The sequence below is a fragment of the Tachysurus vachellii genome, chromosome 1, assembly GCF_030014155.1.
Source record: "Tachysurus vachellii isolate PV-2020 chromosome 1, HZAU_Pvac_v1, whole genome shotgun sequence".
In the NCBI taxonomy this organism is placed as follows: Eukaryota; Metazoa; Chordata; class Actinopteri; order Siluriformes; family Bagridae; genus Tachysurus; species Tachysurus vachellii.
Genome location: NC_083460.1, coordinates 23,624,583 through 23,638,255, shown reverse-complemented (window position 1 = coordinate 23,638,255; position 13,673 = coordinate 23,624,583). Strand labels below are relative to the sequence as shown.

Below are 13,673 nucleotides of genomic sequence, written 5' to 3'. Positions count from 1 at the left end.
GTATGCGACGATAATAAAGGCTTCCATGTCCCAATTCATTAATCAAAAGTACAGTTTCAGATTTAGAAATGCAAAATTAACCATCCCTTAAAAGGTATTACAAAAGGTTTATTGCAGTTGACATCAGGTTTATGCACAAAAAGTATAAAGGAATGAAAACTGCTTGCTTTCACTCATGCATGGGGGAAATAAAGCAACAACAATAATCCATTCAAGTGCATTTTCAATGTTCTCCATCAGAACATTCTCCCACGGTGATCTAACCGACATGACTGTTGCTTTTTTAGGAAATATTTGACAGAGTAATACATCAAGAAAGTAAAGAGCAGTTGAGAAACTGGTTAAATTGTATTTTGGCCTCTGAATGAGGTTCATGAATGCATTTGTTTAATAATCTGAATCATCAGTGGATGAACATTTGTAACAAAAGAACCAGCTATTACATGTTTCAAGCTGTTATGAGGCCTGGCTCTCAAGCTCTGAGGCAGGAGTGTCTGGCTCCTCGTCATTGTAGATGTTTTCGGCCTGAAAGAAGGAACGATTAGTTTCGTTTCATATAGCAGACCTCTTTTAAATCACTGTGACAGGGGAATTTCAAAACAATAAGCATGTAATAATCAGGACTGACCATTTGCCAAACTTGCATAATGTTATCTTCGGATACAGAGCAGATCACCCAGGGCTCGTTGGGATTCCAGGAGAAATCAGAAATCTTCGCTGTGTGGCCGCCGTGAATAAACTGTCACAGTGGCAGAGACACAAGCGAGTTTGAAGCTTGCAAAGAAATATATATACACACACATATTTCCATCAGGAGAGCAATCAAAATGAACAACCCTTGTTGTGGACTTACCAACAGTTCTGGAGGTCCATCTTCAGCATCCTCAGCAGACTGTTCCTCTCCGATTTTACTGCAAGCAGTTAAAATAAAAAAAGCACAAAAAGTGAGAATCACAATGACACACTGTTATACGTAGCTATTACATATATAAGCTGATCACAGTCCCAAGATGGCAGCAAGGGCGCAAGAGAGACTAAACAACTGGCATAACTTATATACATCAATTTAAAAAAAGAAGAAAGAAGAGTGTTGCCTCACCTCAGGTCCCAGACGTTGAGTCGCCTGTCTGTTCCACTGGAGGCCAGGATCGTCTCATTATGAGGGGACCACTGAACCTGTCAAGAAATTTACTGTCAGAGCCATCCCACACAGATAACTGGACTTTTGTCCGTTTATTGCATCCAACCATTGGTGGTGTTTATGGGGCGTGTCCTACAGTTCCCACACCTGGTAAACTGGAGTCACTCTCTGATTGGTCATTCATCTGAATGATGCTGACCGTGTGCGCACACAAAAAAAAAGCAGACCCACATTTTCAGCTTTCGCAGAACCTCAATATCCTCTCCATTTCTTCTAATTTACTGAACCTGGATAAGTTTAAGTAGAGTGAGCAATATTATTTCTGTCGTCTGTAACAGAATAAGTATATTCTATCTCTTTTTACAATTACAGAATGCACATAAACTCTGCCATGCAATCAAGTACAAATTCTCACAGAAGACAACAAGGACGAATGGAAGGGAAGATGGGAAGGAAAGACAACCGTGATGGTGATGCGATGCTTAGGTATTGCTCGTTGCTACAGCTTCTTCGTGTCATCTCTGGGAGTATTCCTTGAACTCAATATTTTTGTATATTCTTCATCATACGTGTGAAACATTCTCCTTTGTGAAAATGTCTGTTAATCCTAAATGATCCATCATGTAATAATCTTGCATCCCTATATGGATAATTTCATACTTATATTGTGCTTTCCCTTAAACCAGGGGTGTCAAACTCAGGCCAGCGTAATTATATTTGGCCCGCGAGATCATATCAAATGTGCATTACAGCTGGCTAGCCGCATGCTCCGCTAATACTACAAATCCCAGAATGCCTTGCCACTGTATTGACGCGTAGTCACGAACAGCAAGCGCCCCTCATTCTCTGTTGACAGTCGTTAACAACCATGCTACAGTCACATCGGGCAAGTTAACTCCACCCTCCACAAAAATGGCCAAACGAAAGATGGACAATAGGAGCTTTCAAGACAGGAGGGAGGCAGATTATCTGTTCACGAATATAAAGGACAGACCTGTTTGTCTTGTGTGCGGAGCTAACGTGTCTGTAACGAAAGGATATAACACAAGACGACACTAGTCGAAATGATGGATTTTCATTGAATGAAATTATTATTTTTGGTTGTTGGTTTTGAAAAAGTTCCACTTCAAAAAGGAACTTAAAATGATATAGTGAGAGGCATAATTTATTTTATTTATTTAAATAAGAAATGAACACCACTGATGAGTCTTTTATTTTTCAAATTTAATTTCTTAAGTGTTTGTAATATCAAGCTCTGGTTGTTCCAAATCCTGTGTTCAAGCAAAAGTAAAGTTTGTTTCCATATGAAAAAGGTTGAACATTACATATCAGTTGCAGTTAATTTTTCAATAAATATTCAGTTTGGCCCGTGACTTTATCTCAGTTTTATATTTTGGCCCACTGTGAATTTGAGTTTGACACCCCTGCCTTAAACCGTTCTATGGGACACCTTACAAAACACATCCAAAAGAAAGAAAGCACCTCCTGTTTTTTACAAGTTTCTCATCTCTTAGTTGTGGCGGATGACTAAGTTTTGCTCAATGTCACACTCCTGCACTTGTTTTTGTTATAGCACACTGCTAGTAGCTCTTAGCTCCAACCTTAGTGCCATAAATCAGCTAATGAAAAGTGCCCTTGACAACACTGAGAAATAGAAACCAGAGATTTTCTATTGTCTAAAGATGTTGATCACCACAACACACAGCCCTAATGTCCAATGTTAAAAGTGCTATATAAATAAATTGAACTGAACTGAACAGTGCATGAATTTCACCGTGCATGAATTTCACTGTGAAAGTGTGTTACCACAACCAGCTTCAAAAAACTGATCAGCCACCAGGAAATAAATGATTTATTCATTTATTCTTTTGAGTGTAATAAACTAGGAAAATGCACGTTTTTGTGTGGCTGACAGATAGAAGTATTACCTGGAATATTTCGTCCTTGTGTGACTCAAAGGAGTGAAGCTTCAGCTTCAGGTTGCGCAAATCCCACAAAGCCACAGTCTGTAGGAATAAATGTGTGTTTATTTAAAGACATTTCTTCAAGTACATTTGTGTTTGATCATGTCAGGGGATGTCAAGTAACTATGTATGTAATCTAAGGCAGAACAAAGCTGAGGCTGCGTGTGCATGCATATGTATGTGTGCACTAATGGTGTAGGAACCTTATCTGCAGATCCGGTGGCTAGGATGAACTCGCTGTAGGGATTAAAGGACAAGCAGTTGACTTCAGCAGTGTGAGCGTCCACTGAGTGACTGGGCTTAGCCGTGTTGTTGGATCTTGTGTCCCAGCTGTTGAAGACAAGACATGATTTTTTCTTATCATTATGAAAACGACTTTCTATTACCAATATTGATGGACAGCTTTCACTTATATACAATGACAATGGTTTTCCCTACTGCAATAATACCTGTGGTAATTACTGCATGGTTCATTAAAGTCACAGTACACGTTTTTTTTTTGTTGCATTGTTAAGGTTTTCTGTTGCTGACCAGAATTATGCAGATTCGCATTTCGAGGTTTGCCAAAGAACCACAGTTCTGTCCTTAAAAAAGAAGTCTCAAAAACAGCTATTGAAGTTTTTTTAAACCCAAAATGTATTTTCTAGTTTTTTTTTGCTGCTAAACTTATTTTCTCCAAGTCAGCCAATCTGGTGATTTGTCGTTTTCAAAATGTGAGCAGGAATTCAGTCTGCATCGCAAACTGCTGAAAAACCACATTTGAGCGCTTGTTTGAACTTATTAGAGGTAGATTAGTGTTTACTTCATTTGTGATAATTCACTATTAATGGCACTGAAAAGTACAAGTACAAGTTTCACCAAAACAACTCGCTCAAAGCCCGATCTTACATCGTGCTGCTATTTCTTTTTCTTACTTTTCACTAGGAGATGCATAATGTTTAATAGATTGTTCCTACTGGGATGTCAAACCACTACATTAAATCCAAGGCATTTCAGGAAAGAATAAAGATTCGAGAAGTTATCTGATTCGTTCTCTTCTGTATGTAGACTCTGTTAGCAATAGCGTCTGCTAAACAAGTAATGTACAGTACAATGTGCTGCTACATGTGTGTGTCTAATCTGATTAGCCAAACTCACATCATAAGTTTCTGGTCGTCGGCAACAGAGCCGAAAAGCGACTCGTGCAGAAGGTGCCAGGACACGTCCTCCACTACTGCAGTGTGGCCTGTGAAGATGGTCTTGGCATCTATAATCTTTCCTTCCTTAGGAGATCCACTGATATCCCATAAACAGATTGTCTGCAGAGAAAAACCCCCCCACAAAGTTTAGAAAATGCATCCGTTTAATGGAGCTGAACCTTACAAAAGGCTTCTTCTAGAGATTCAGAACGCTCACATGATCGTCTGATGCACTGAGCAAGTTTCCGCTCAGGTTGGGGTTCCAGGAAAGACCGTATCCTTCCTTCTGATGACCTCTCAGTCTCAGGTCTGGACTGCACTCACCGCTAGGGTCTATAGATAATGTGAAGAAAAAAAAACAACTATATGAAAGAAAGGTTGTAAACAGCAATTAGCCAGAACAGCATTCTAAATAGTTTATAGAACAACTTTTTTCAAATAAAATAATAAGACAAGAGATTATAGTATAATATCAGCATAATACATTTTGACATGCAAATAAATTCAGTTGTGAATAATAGATTCTTTCAACTGCAAAATGTCACAACTTAATTCTGTGTAATCATTTCATGACCAAACTAATGTATTACATCACGCCTTGGCAATATGTAATATGTAATGCCTTGTATCTGTCAGTAAGTCAGTTTCATTGTCATACCTGCAAACGGTACAGTATGTGGCAGTAAATTTTCTGACTAATACAAGAAAAACAGATCTTATTTTCTGCCTATTCCTGCATCTGTGCACTGCTTACCGATCTAATTTAGAATGAAGTACAAGATGTTGTATTTTTTTAAATCTCTACATGGGCTCTACAAGCGCAGAATTAAACTGCTTATCTTACTGTCACTCTTAAACGGTAAAGGACGTTGCACTTTCCCGTTTGCTTGTGCAAGAGTCATTAAATTTTGTACCATTATTTATTAGACCTCTGTTAATATGCTGGAAACACATCTTAAGACGAACCTTTAAACAATCATTAGATGTGGAACAGATGTAGTTGTGTAGTGTTGTATTTTCAAATACACACGAAGTATTCATGATTATTGATGCACTACGTTTTACTTACTTTTAAAAGCACATTCAATCGTTTGGGCTATTAGTATTTTTTTAAACCCGTTGTTCACATTTTTGCCATAAGTGTTTTTGTCAATTTACGTATTTATTGTAAAACAGGAAAATCTACTTTAAATTAACCTTAAATAAATAAATAAATAAACAAATAAATAAATAAATAAAGTAGTAGAAACTATGCTGGGCAAAATGGTACAAAGCTTTGACCCACCTGGTTTGGATGGGTGTTTAGTGTAGTCAAAGACTAGCACATCAGATGTAGGAGTCTTGGTGGCAATTATGCAGGGGTTCTGTGGCATGTACCTCGCCCGGTTCACCTCACCCTCATGATTGATCTTGATCTCGATCTCAATCTTTCCGCTCACAGACCCAAATCCGCCAAACTCTATAGAGAGAGAGAGAGAGAGTTTGAAATGTTAGATGACTCCAAACTCTAAATTCAACACTAAAGGAATTAATTAAACAATTCTATATGAAGAAATATCAAACAGGAGGACTTCAAGATATCAGTAGTAATACCACCAGAACTGATTTATTTTCCACTCCGATTTTTAAATCCTCCAGCATTTTTATGAACTGATGTGAACCTCCGGTTTATACAAAATATTCAGGAGTAAACGTACCTGCTGAAGAAACAGACACAAAAAACACACGATTCAATATTAAATCAAGAAAATATTTTCATTACAAAAACCTGACTAGCAAACAATTATTTAAGAACTTTTTTAATCATTTTAACTTGGTTTACTTTGCAATAACCATATCGTTATGTATTGATCAGTCACATAAAAACTAAAAATAAAACGACTTTTATGTAAGACAAACCTCCTTTTTCGCTGTCGTAGTGAGAAGCATCGAACTGAGCATCATCATTGGGAATCTGAACACTGGCAATGACCAGGTGGTTCTGCTCATCTGAAGTGTGTGTTCCCAGCACCAGTCTGTGAACTGCATAATCCTTTCCCTCCTGCCTAAACCAGAGATTACACAAGGATAAAATTCTCAGAGGTTTTAATAGTCTGAAAACTCACAAAGTCTGAAAAGCCTGGGGTGTTTTTTCACTATTTAAATGCACACTTTAGCCATTTACAAATGTTAGCCCAAATATATAGAATGAAAATATATCCAATTAGTTTAAGTGTGACTTCCAAAAAGGGTCTTGTTTTTATTTATCTTTTTTTACCTGCTCACATCAGGCAACCACTGCACCGTTAAACTTGGCCATTCGAGCGCATGTGTCATGACCAGGTCGTAGAGAAAAGGCGTGTTTTTCTTCCATATTTTGTATTCTTCATTTATTACCCGCTCCTCTACGGCATCATCATACACTAGCGGACAAAAAGAAAACCAGACCTGCTCAGAGCACATCCAGACTATTAACATGATGCTGATTTGCACAGTAACTGCGCTATAATTATGTTCATAAGTGGCCTGTAAAAACCTCATCATTACATTTTTTCATTATATTTTTACCTTTCCCGAACCTCAAATAAATGTGGTTCTTAGTTTGTTTCATTACAGTTTAATGGCTCTCAGCTGCTACGGTGATGAGAAACAGGTTTCTCCCTCAAACTTACAGTGATGATGAAATAGTGGAGATGAAAACAGCAGGCGGAGAAACAGGAAGATACAGTAGATCTAGCATTATAAAATATTATCTAATTACTTAGTTTAATCATTTTTAGTAGAACTCTCATTGATCTTTTTATCACTTTTGATATATTGTGCCTTTAAGAAATCAAACGACAAAATTTAACTGCAGTGATTTTATTTTGCAGATTTTCTTTCCTAAACCAAAATGAATTCCTGCCCAAGTTATTTGCTTTACTCATCACTAATTTGCCAGTGTGTTAAGTGATCCAGACTACATTAAATCGATAGTTAATTCACAGCATCACATTAGTGTGTCAGTGCAGTAGATCCAGTCTAATGAGACTACACAGAACATCTAGGGCTGGATAATAAAATGATATAATATTGGTAGCAGGAAATTATTATTCTAATTATAACTTCTGGTACCAAAAAAATCACATCACATTTAAAAACCTTTACTCTTATCCTGAGCTCAGGGATGATATCCAGGCTTTTAGAAAAAGCTTCTGTTGTTGTATTGGCTGTATTACCAGACTTCCTGGTTTGCGCATGTGCAAAATATCACACTATTGTGTTTACATTGCCTTAAAATCTACTCCGATTTAATTATAATTAAAACAACATGAGCGAAGTCAGTATGCTGGACAAACCGGTCACCCAAAGTAAAATAGAAAGAATAAAACATTTAATGTGACGTGTATATAAATAACTTCTCTCAGCCTTCAATTTCCATAGTTACGGTTCTCACTTTTTACTGATTAGCAGAAGCGACTGATGCTAATGTTAAAGCTCAATCAGGTGAAAGCTTCATGCTAAATATTAAACACCCGTACAGTATTATTGCCTTGAGGAAATGCACTCGGAGACTTTTGAATGGAGAAAATTAACAAAATTAATTAAATATATATATATTTTTTTCCTTTAAAAAAAAAGGAAAAAACTCGCCGCCAAAATTTAGCGTGTTAGCCAGTTAGCCATCGACGCACTGAGGAAACAATGCGCGCGCACAAACGTTACCTTCTTTGTCTGCCATTTCTGAGTTTATCCAGCAGAACCGAGATTCAGAAAAGTCCGAACACGACGTCTGAAAGTAAAGGACTCATTCAACGGAGTATTGTTACTGAAGCGCGACTGAACTTTCCTGAATTCTTTCATCTGATGCGCGCAAGAACGAACGCGCATGCGCGCGACAAACACGACGTTAAAGCGTGCCGCACACGAGACGTCATCATTTTGCGCCCTCGCTTCCGTCTGAATCCCTTATCATTCGACTGCTAGCACGATGTGCTAACATGTTATCAACAGATCCGTACCGGTGTTCGACAAATGACCAGTTTCCTGTTGTGCTTTCATCTGAGAATCAGCATGAAGTTACAGAAATCCAGGAATCTGCGCCACTGAGGTCTGAAGCCTGAGTCGCCAGCACTATATTGACTGTTTAGTAGCAGCACAGTGCACTAGTGTAGCAGCTAGTAGTGGGTTTGATCCCTAAAACAACCTGATAGAGTAATGAAACTTTTATTTCTCTGTGTGTTTAGTAGTAAACAACGACGGGCCTGTCTGAAAAGAGAAAGAAGAAAAAGAAAACGTCAAGCTCTTGCTAAACTCAGACAATGTGGTAGTATGTACCTGATGTACACATTGTTTACTTTTGTAGTTTCCAAAATCTAAAAGCCCAAAGCCTTAAAATGGAATGAAATATTAATGTTACTAATCCTGTGCAGGTGCTGATCAGAATGTAATTGAGCACGAGCAAGATGATGATGAGGATGAAGAGCAGAGGTAGGTGGTTTCTCAATGGTTGCATTGGTCACCTGTCACACTGTTTGTTATTACTGCATCAATTGATATTGTTGTGTTTGACGATACACACAGAGAGCGAGAGTGTTTGCACCGGGAATGGTTGGAGAGAGAGAGAATTGCTCAAGAGGAATTTAGGCTGAGGAAAGAGAAAGAAGACACTGCTCAAAAGAAAAAGGAGGAGGAAGAGGTAACACAGGAGTTAATCTTATTTAACTTTTAAGTGTTAAACCTTATTTGTCCTGATATCTTCATTATTATTCTCTGCAGAGGAGGATCAGGGAGGAATGGGAGGAACAGCAGAGAAAGGAAAGAGAGAAGCAGGAGCAAAAGCAGCAGGAGAAGAGAGACAGAGAGGTGATCCCTGCATTCGGAGGATAAACTCAGAGGCTGATACCTATATATCCTCTCACACTCAGCTTTCACATGCACAACCTGTTTTCATGATGAACCATGTTCTAAATATGCATATGTTTTATGACATGTCCAAGCTCTGAATGATATTTTTCCAAAATTTTGTCCTGGACTTTTACATTTATTGATTGATTGATTGGGTACTTCTGTGTTGTTCATGATTGTTTGTTTAATTATATGTTCTCTAGCCAAATCTGGGACACCCACATACAGACACGTTGAAATATGTTAATTTCATGTAGATTCCTGACATACAAGCATTGACACACGTGTTCAGTTTAGTTTGGTGTTAGGGAACTTTGGGATACTTATGCACGACATAAATCTTGCTATGCACAGTTTGTCTGTCACCCTCTACCATGTCCTTTGCCTGATACAAGGCTTTTATTATTATTATTATTATTATTATTATTATTATTATTATTATTATTATTATTGTCAGATTCGGTTGAATCAGTTGGTCATTGATTGAAAGACATTTTTTTATTTATCCTTTAATTTACCAGCAATAGCCGAATGAGAGATAAAATCTCAGATATCCCAGCATCACAGTTCAAAGTGGTACACAATCGTCATAAATTACAATACATTTACAGCCAGATGCTTCTATCACTAAGCTGTTTAAAAGCATCCAATGAGATCAGCGCCATAGGTTTTAGCTCATTTTGCAGGTTATCCCAGGAATAGCAAGAGCAAAAAGACTTGCACCAGAACTTCTACTGTGAATCATTTCCAGATTCTTGGGTGTAGATGTTATCACACACATAAGATATTTACAAACTGCTACGTTCATGGTTGTCTGTACACACTGTAAACTTTGAGATCTTTTTGTCTTTGATTGTGACAATTAATGCTTGCTTCCTTAACATAAGATACGAAAGAAAGAAAGAGTGACAAGCCTGTGGGCATCTTCTTCATCTGAAGACAATGTATCTTTTGATGACTAGTTGAACAATGATGCTTTGCCACCTACATTTCCACTCTTCAGTTTGCCCATCAGGAAAACCGTGCTTTGGCAGAATTCCTTCATGTTTTACTCAGAGGTCTTAACTAATGCTGACAGATATCTGTAGCTGACTGCAGGTTTTTACGAGTCATACTGTGTGTTTGCACCATTTATAGGAAGCTGTACAGAAACTGTTGGATCAAGCAGAAAGCCAGGTATGTCAACATGGCCACTTTTTTCAGAAAGATTTGCAGGAAGAAATATTTTGAAGAAAGGTTTAGTTCAATTTTATTATTATTTTTTTTGTTTGTTTACCAGTTGGAAAATGGAGGCTCTTGGAAAAATCCTGATGCCCCTGTGGATTTTGGGACTGAAAAAGACAAGGCAAACTGCCCCTTTTTTATTAAAACGGGAGCTTGCAGATTTGGAGACCGGTGAGATGAATTACAGTAGAGTAATATTATAAGAAAGCATGTGACTTTTCGAAGTTCTCACGACTTTTTTCTTCTGCTTGGTCTTTTTTCTAATCAGGTGCTCCCGAAAACACGATCACCCATCGTCGAGTAGCACCTTGATGGTTCGGGCTATGTTTGTGACCTTCGCCATGGAGCAGAGCAGACGTGATGACTACGACACAGACGCAAGTCTTGAGTACAGTGATGACGAGACGCGGCAGCAGTTTCTAGACTTCTACGAAGACGTTCTTCCAGAATTTAGGAACGCGGGCAAAGTTGTGCAGTTCAAGGTAATAAACCTAAATGTCTGTGGAAGCCCAAACTCTAGTTGGTGTCGGGCGTTAATCTGTTTCTTTAAACTTGTTGTTTCAGGTGAGCTGCAACTTTGAACCCCATTTAAGAGGCAATGTCTATGTGCAGTATGACACGTAAGTTAAAATAATAAATATTGCAAAGGGTTGTTCTAGTTAGTCACATTGTATGATTGCTTACGCCCTAGGAAATAAAAAAAAAAAACAACATAAAAAAAATGATTAAAATACATTTTAAAACCTTTTTGTTGTGTGTAGTGAGGAGCAGTGTAAAGAAGCTTTCATGATGTTTAACGGACGGTGGTATGCAGGGAGGCAACTGCAGTGCGAATTCTCTCCTGTGACCAAGTGGAAAACGGCAATATGTGGTACGAATTGAAAAACATTCACTGGTAGGATGGTTGCATTAAAACTACAGCTGTTCTAGTAATTCAATTCAATTCAAGTTTATTTGTATAGCGCTTTTTACAATGGACATTGTCTCAAAGCAGCTTTACAGAACATAAACATAGAACAGAAGATAAACATAAGGAGAAATATAAAGAATTAACATAATAAAAATTATTTATATATATATATATATATATATATATATATATATATATATATATATATATATATATATATATATATATAATAGGTCAGTGTGTATGTATGTGTATTTATTTATCCCCAATGAGCAAGTCTGAGGTGACTCAGGCAGCAGTGGCAAGGAAAAACTCCCTTAGATTGGTAAAGGAAGAAACCTTGAGAGGAACCAGACTCAAAGGGGAACCCATCCTCATATGGGTGACACTAGATGGTGTGATTACAAATAAACAGTCAGACAACTGTTGTATTGGTGTAGGGATCACATGGAGTTCAGATCTCCTCTTAGTATCACAGAGTCCAACTGGAGCTGGTAGATCTGTAGATGTCTCAGGATTCTCACAGAGTCGGCCTCATCTCAGTGGAGATCCAAAAACTTCATCGCACGGAAGACGATCGGAGCTGGTACAATGTCTGGGTGTCTCAGCATGGGTTGAAAAAGAGAAGAGCAGTGCAGAGGGATTAACATATCTGCTGTTCATAAAAATGTGCAAGTCTAGTGTAATAGTGCACAATATAATGGGATGTATTATGTGTATGTCTGACTAAAGAGATGAGTTTTTAATCTGCATTTAACCTGGGAAAGTGTGTCTGAGCCACGAACACTTCAGTTATCAGTAATCAGTTATTTCTAGCAACAGCAGTTAGACACATTGTTCAGGGGACCTACACAGTGACATTAATGAGTTTTAAATAAAGAGTAGTCTGATATATTGAAGAAGTCAAATCATTTAACCCCGGAGGGTAATTTGTCTGATTTGATCTGATCAGTAGCAGCATACTAACTAATGTGTTAACTAATCATCGGCCCTTTTACAAATATTAATCTTCATAAAGTTCTCAATCACAAGCCCACAGATTTTTAAATTGTATTTAAGTAATAACTACCTTCGAGTGATCAATGCTATTTGCCATTGATCTGTTTTTAAAAAAATGTTTTTTATTAAGATGTTAAGAGTAACAGTACTCATTTAGCTCCATAAATTACCTCAGGATGTACTTATTTCCAGGGATTTCAGAACAGCGTAAAATATTGCATCATCGGGTAGGACAGTTGATCGTAGGCATGTCTACAACATGTAGTTAAGTCAAGTGTGACGTGATCTCTCGATTTAATTTAACATACGAGGCTGTGTCGTGAGCTGCTGCTGGAACAGGGGAAAAAATAATCATTGATTCAGGATCAGATACAAGTATTATAGTACTGTATATCTTACTTTAATTGACTTTACTCTGCGAGACAGAGCAGCAGAATATTTGAAAATCCCAGACTGGTTTCAAAACGTATTTTTTTTTTTTAGGACTTTATGACCGGCGCAAGTGTCCAAAGGGGAAGCACTGCAACTTCCTCCATGTGTTTCAAAACCCGGGGAATGAATTCTGGGAGGCAGACCGTGACCTCCATTTATCGTCTGACCGTGGTGGAGGCCTCAGCGGACGGCACAGGGCCTCGTCACAGCGTGGATACAGCCCTGAACAATCTCGCTACAGACAAGGAGACAGGTGGAGCCACAGAAGCAGAGAGGGCTGGAGCAGCCGCAGTAGGGAGAGGCGGAGCCGCAGTAGGGAGAGGCGGAGCCGCAGCAGAGACAGTCAAAAGGTTCACCATTCTCAGAGAAGGGAAAGATTTTCCTCAAATGACCAAGGCAGGAGAAGCAGAAGCCGTGAGAGACGCAGATCACGTACTAGAAGCCGTGAGAGAAATTCTCAGAGTGGAAGATCTTGTAGGAGATCAGAATCCCATGTCCCTGAAGATCAAATAAAAAATGGATCCATCAAGAGGAAGACCAAAAGGAGTGAGAGCAAAAGCCCCAAAATGGGCGATGCTTCTTCAGCGGATAACTCCTCACACCACAAACGCTCAAAAAAGAGCAAGAGCAAGAAAAAGAAAAAGAGCAAAAAGAAACAAAAGCGAAAGAGGAGTAAATCCAGCAGCGTCAGCTCTTCGGCAGCTTCTGCTATAGACTCGGGGGATGACGAAGTTCAAGAGACACCAAAAAACGAAGACGTACAAAAGGCTGGAGAGGATGCCGAGGTTAACGAGAACATGAAATCAGTTTCACCTGAAGACACTGAAGCTGCACCTGCCAGCTTTAGTACTGAAAGTGTCCCAGATTAAAGTGTCTGCAGGAAAAGACATTGCTGTGTTGCCAGGTTTTGGCTGTTTCTGTTGAGATCTGTAAATAAATGTTGTTACCGTTTTCTGAGC

At 38.4% G+C, this 13,673-nt stretch overlaps 2 protein-coding genes across 3 annotated transcripts; one reads left to right on the top strand and one right to left on the bottom strand.

Moving 5' to 3' along the window:
- Positions 1-93: 93 nt before the first annotated feature.
- On the bottom strand, positions 94-8,143 carry rbb4l (retinoblastoma binding protein 4, like). Its single transcript, XM_060878491.1, has 12 exons — positions 7,968-8,143; positions 6,541-6,685; positions 6,183-6,328; positions 5,569-5,742; positions 4,501-4,616; positions 4,243-4,403; positions 3,309-3,435; positions 3,070-3,147; positions 1,100-1,176; positions 854-911; positions 629-739; positions 94-525 (listed from the first exon to the last, which is right to left on the bottom strand). Exons 1-12 carry the CDS (start codon positions 7,981-7,983, stop codon positions 457-459), a joined length of 1,278 nt encoding a protein of 425 aa, XP_060734474.1. The 5' UTR covers positions 7,984-8,143; the 3' UTR covers positions 94-456.
- Positions 8,144-8,200: 57 nt separating this feature from the next.
- Positions 8,201-13,666, top strand: zrsr2 (zinc finger (CCCH type), RNA-binding motif and serine/arginine rich 2). 2 transcript variants are annotated; one of them, XM_060878448.1, is made up of 11 exons: positions 8,201-8,352; positions 8,492-8,571; positions 8,675-8,732; positions 8,826-8,940; positions 9,021-9,107; positions 10,287-10,325; positions 10,429-10,544; positions 10,642-10,855; positions 10,938-10,993; positions 11,135-11,244; positions 12,766-13,666. In XM_060878448.1, exons 1-11 carry the CDS (start codon positions 8,243-8,245, stop codon positions 13,581-13,583), a joined length of 1,803 nt encoding a protein of 600 aa, XP_060734431.1. In that variant the 5' UTR covers positions 8,201-8,242; the 3' UTR covers positions 13,584-13,666. The 2 variants fall into 2 exon arrangements, with proteins under 2 accessions (XP_060734431.1, XP_060734421.1); XM_060878438.1 differs by having other exon boundaries at positions 8,489-8,571.
- The last annotated feature ends 7 nt before the right edge of the window (positions 13,667-13,673 follow it).

What these genes read in the sequence shown, in the direction of transcription:
- rbb4l (XM_060878491.1), bottom strand. An exon ending in CCACCGGATCTGCAGATAAG is followed by an intron (nt 3,148 to 3,308) that starts GTTCCTACACCA and finishes TTATTCCTACAG; the next exon opens with ACTGTGGCTTTGTGGGATTT. An exon ending in ATGGACCTCCAGAACTGTTG is followed by an intron (nt 740 to 853) that starts GTAAGTCCACAA and finishes CCACTGTGACAG; the next exon opens with TTTATTCACGGCGGCCACAC.
- zrsr2 (XM_060878438.1), top strand. Translation starts at nt 8,243, where the DNA reads ATGTTATCAACAGATCCGTACCGGTGTTCGACAAATGACCAGTTTCCT. An exon ending in GCTTGCAGATTTGGAGACCG is followed by an intron (nt 10,545 to 10,641) that starts GTGAGATGAATT and finishes TTTTCTAATCAG; the next exon opens with GTGCTCCCGAAAACACGATC. An exon ending in GTGGAAAACGGCAATATGTG is followed by an intron (nt 11,245 to 12,765) that starts GTACGAATTGAA and finishes TTTTTTTTTTAG; the next exon opens with GACTTTATGACCGGCGCAAG.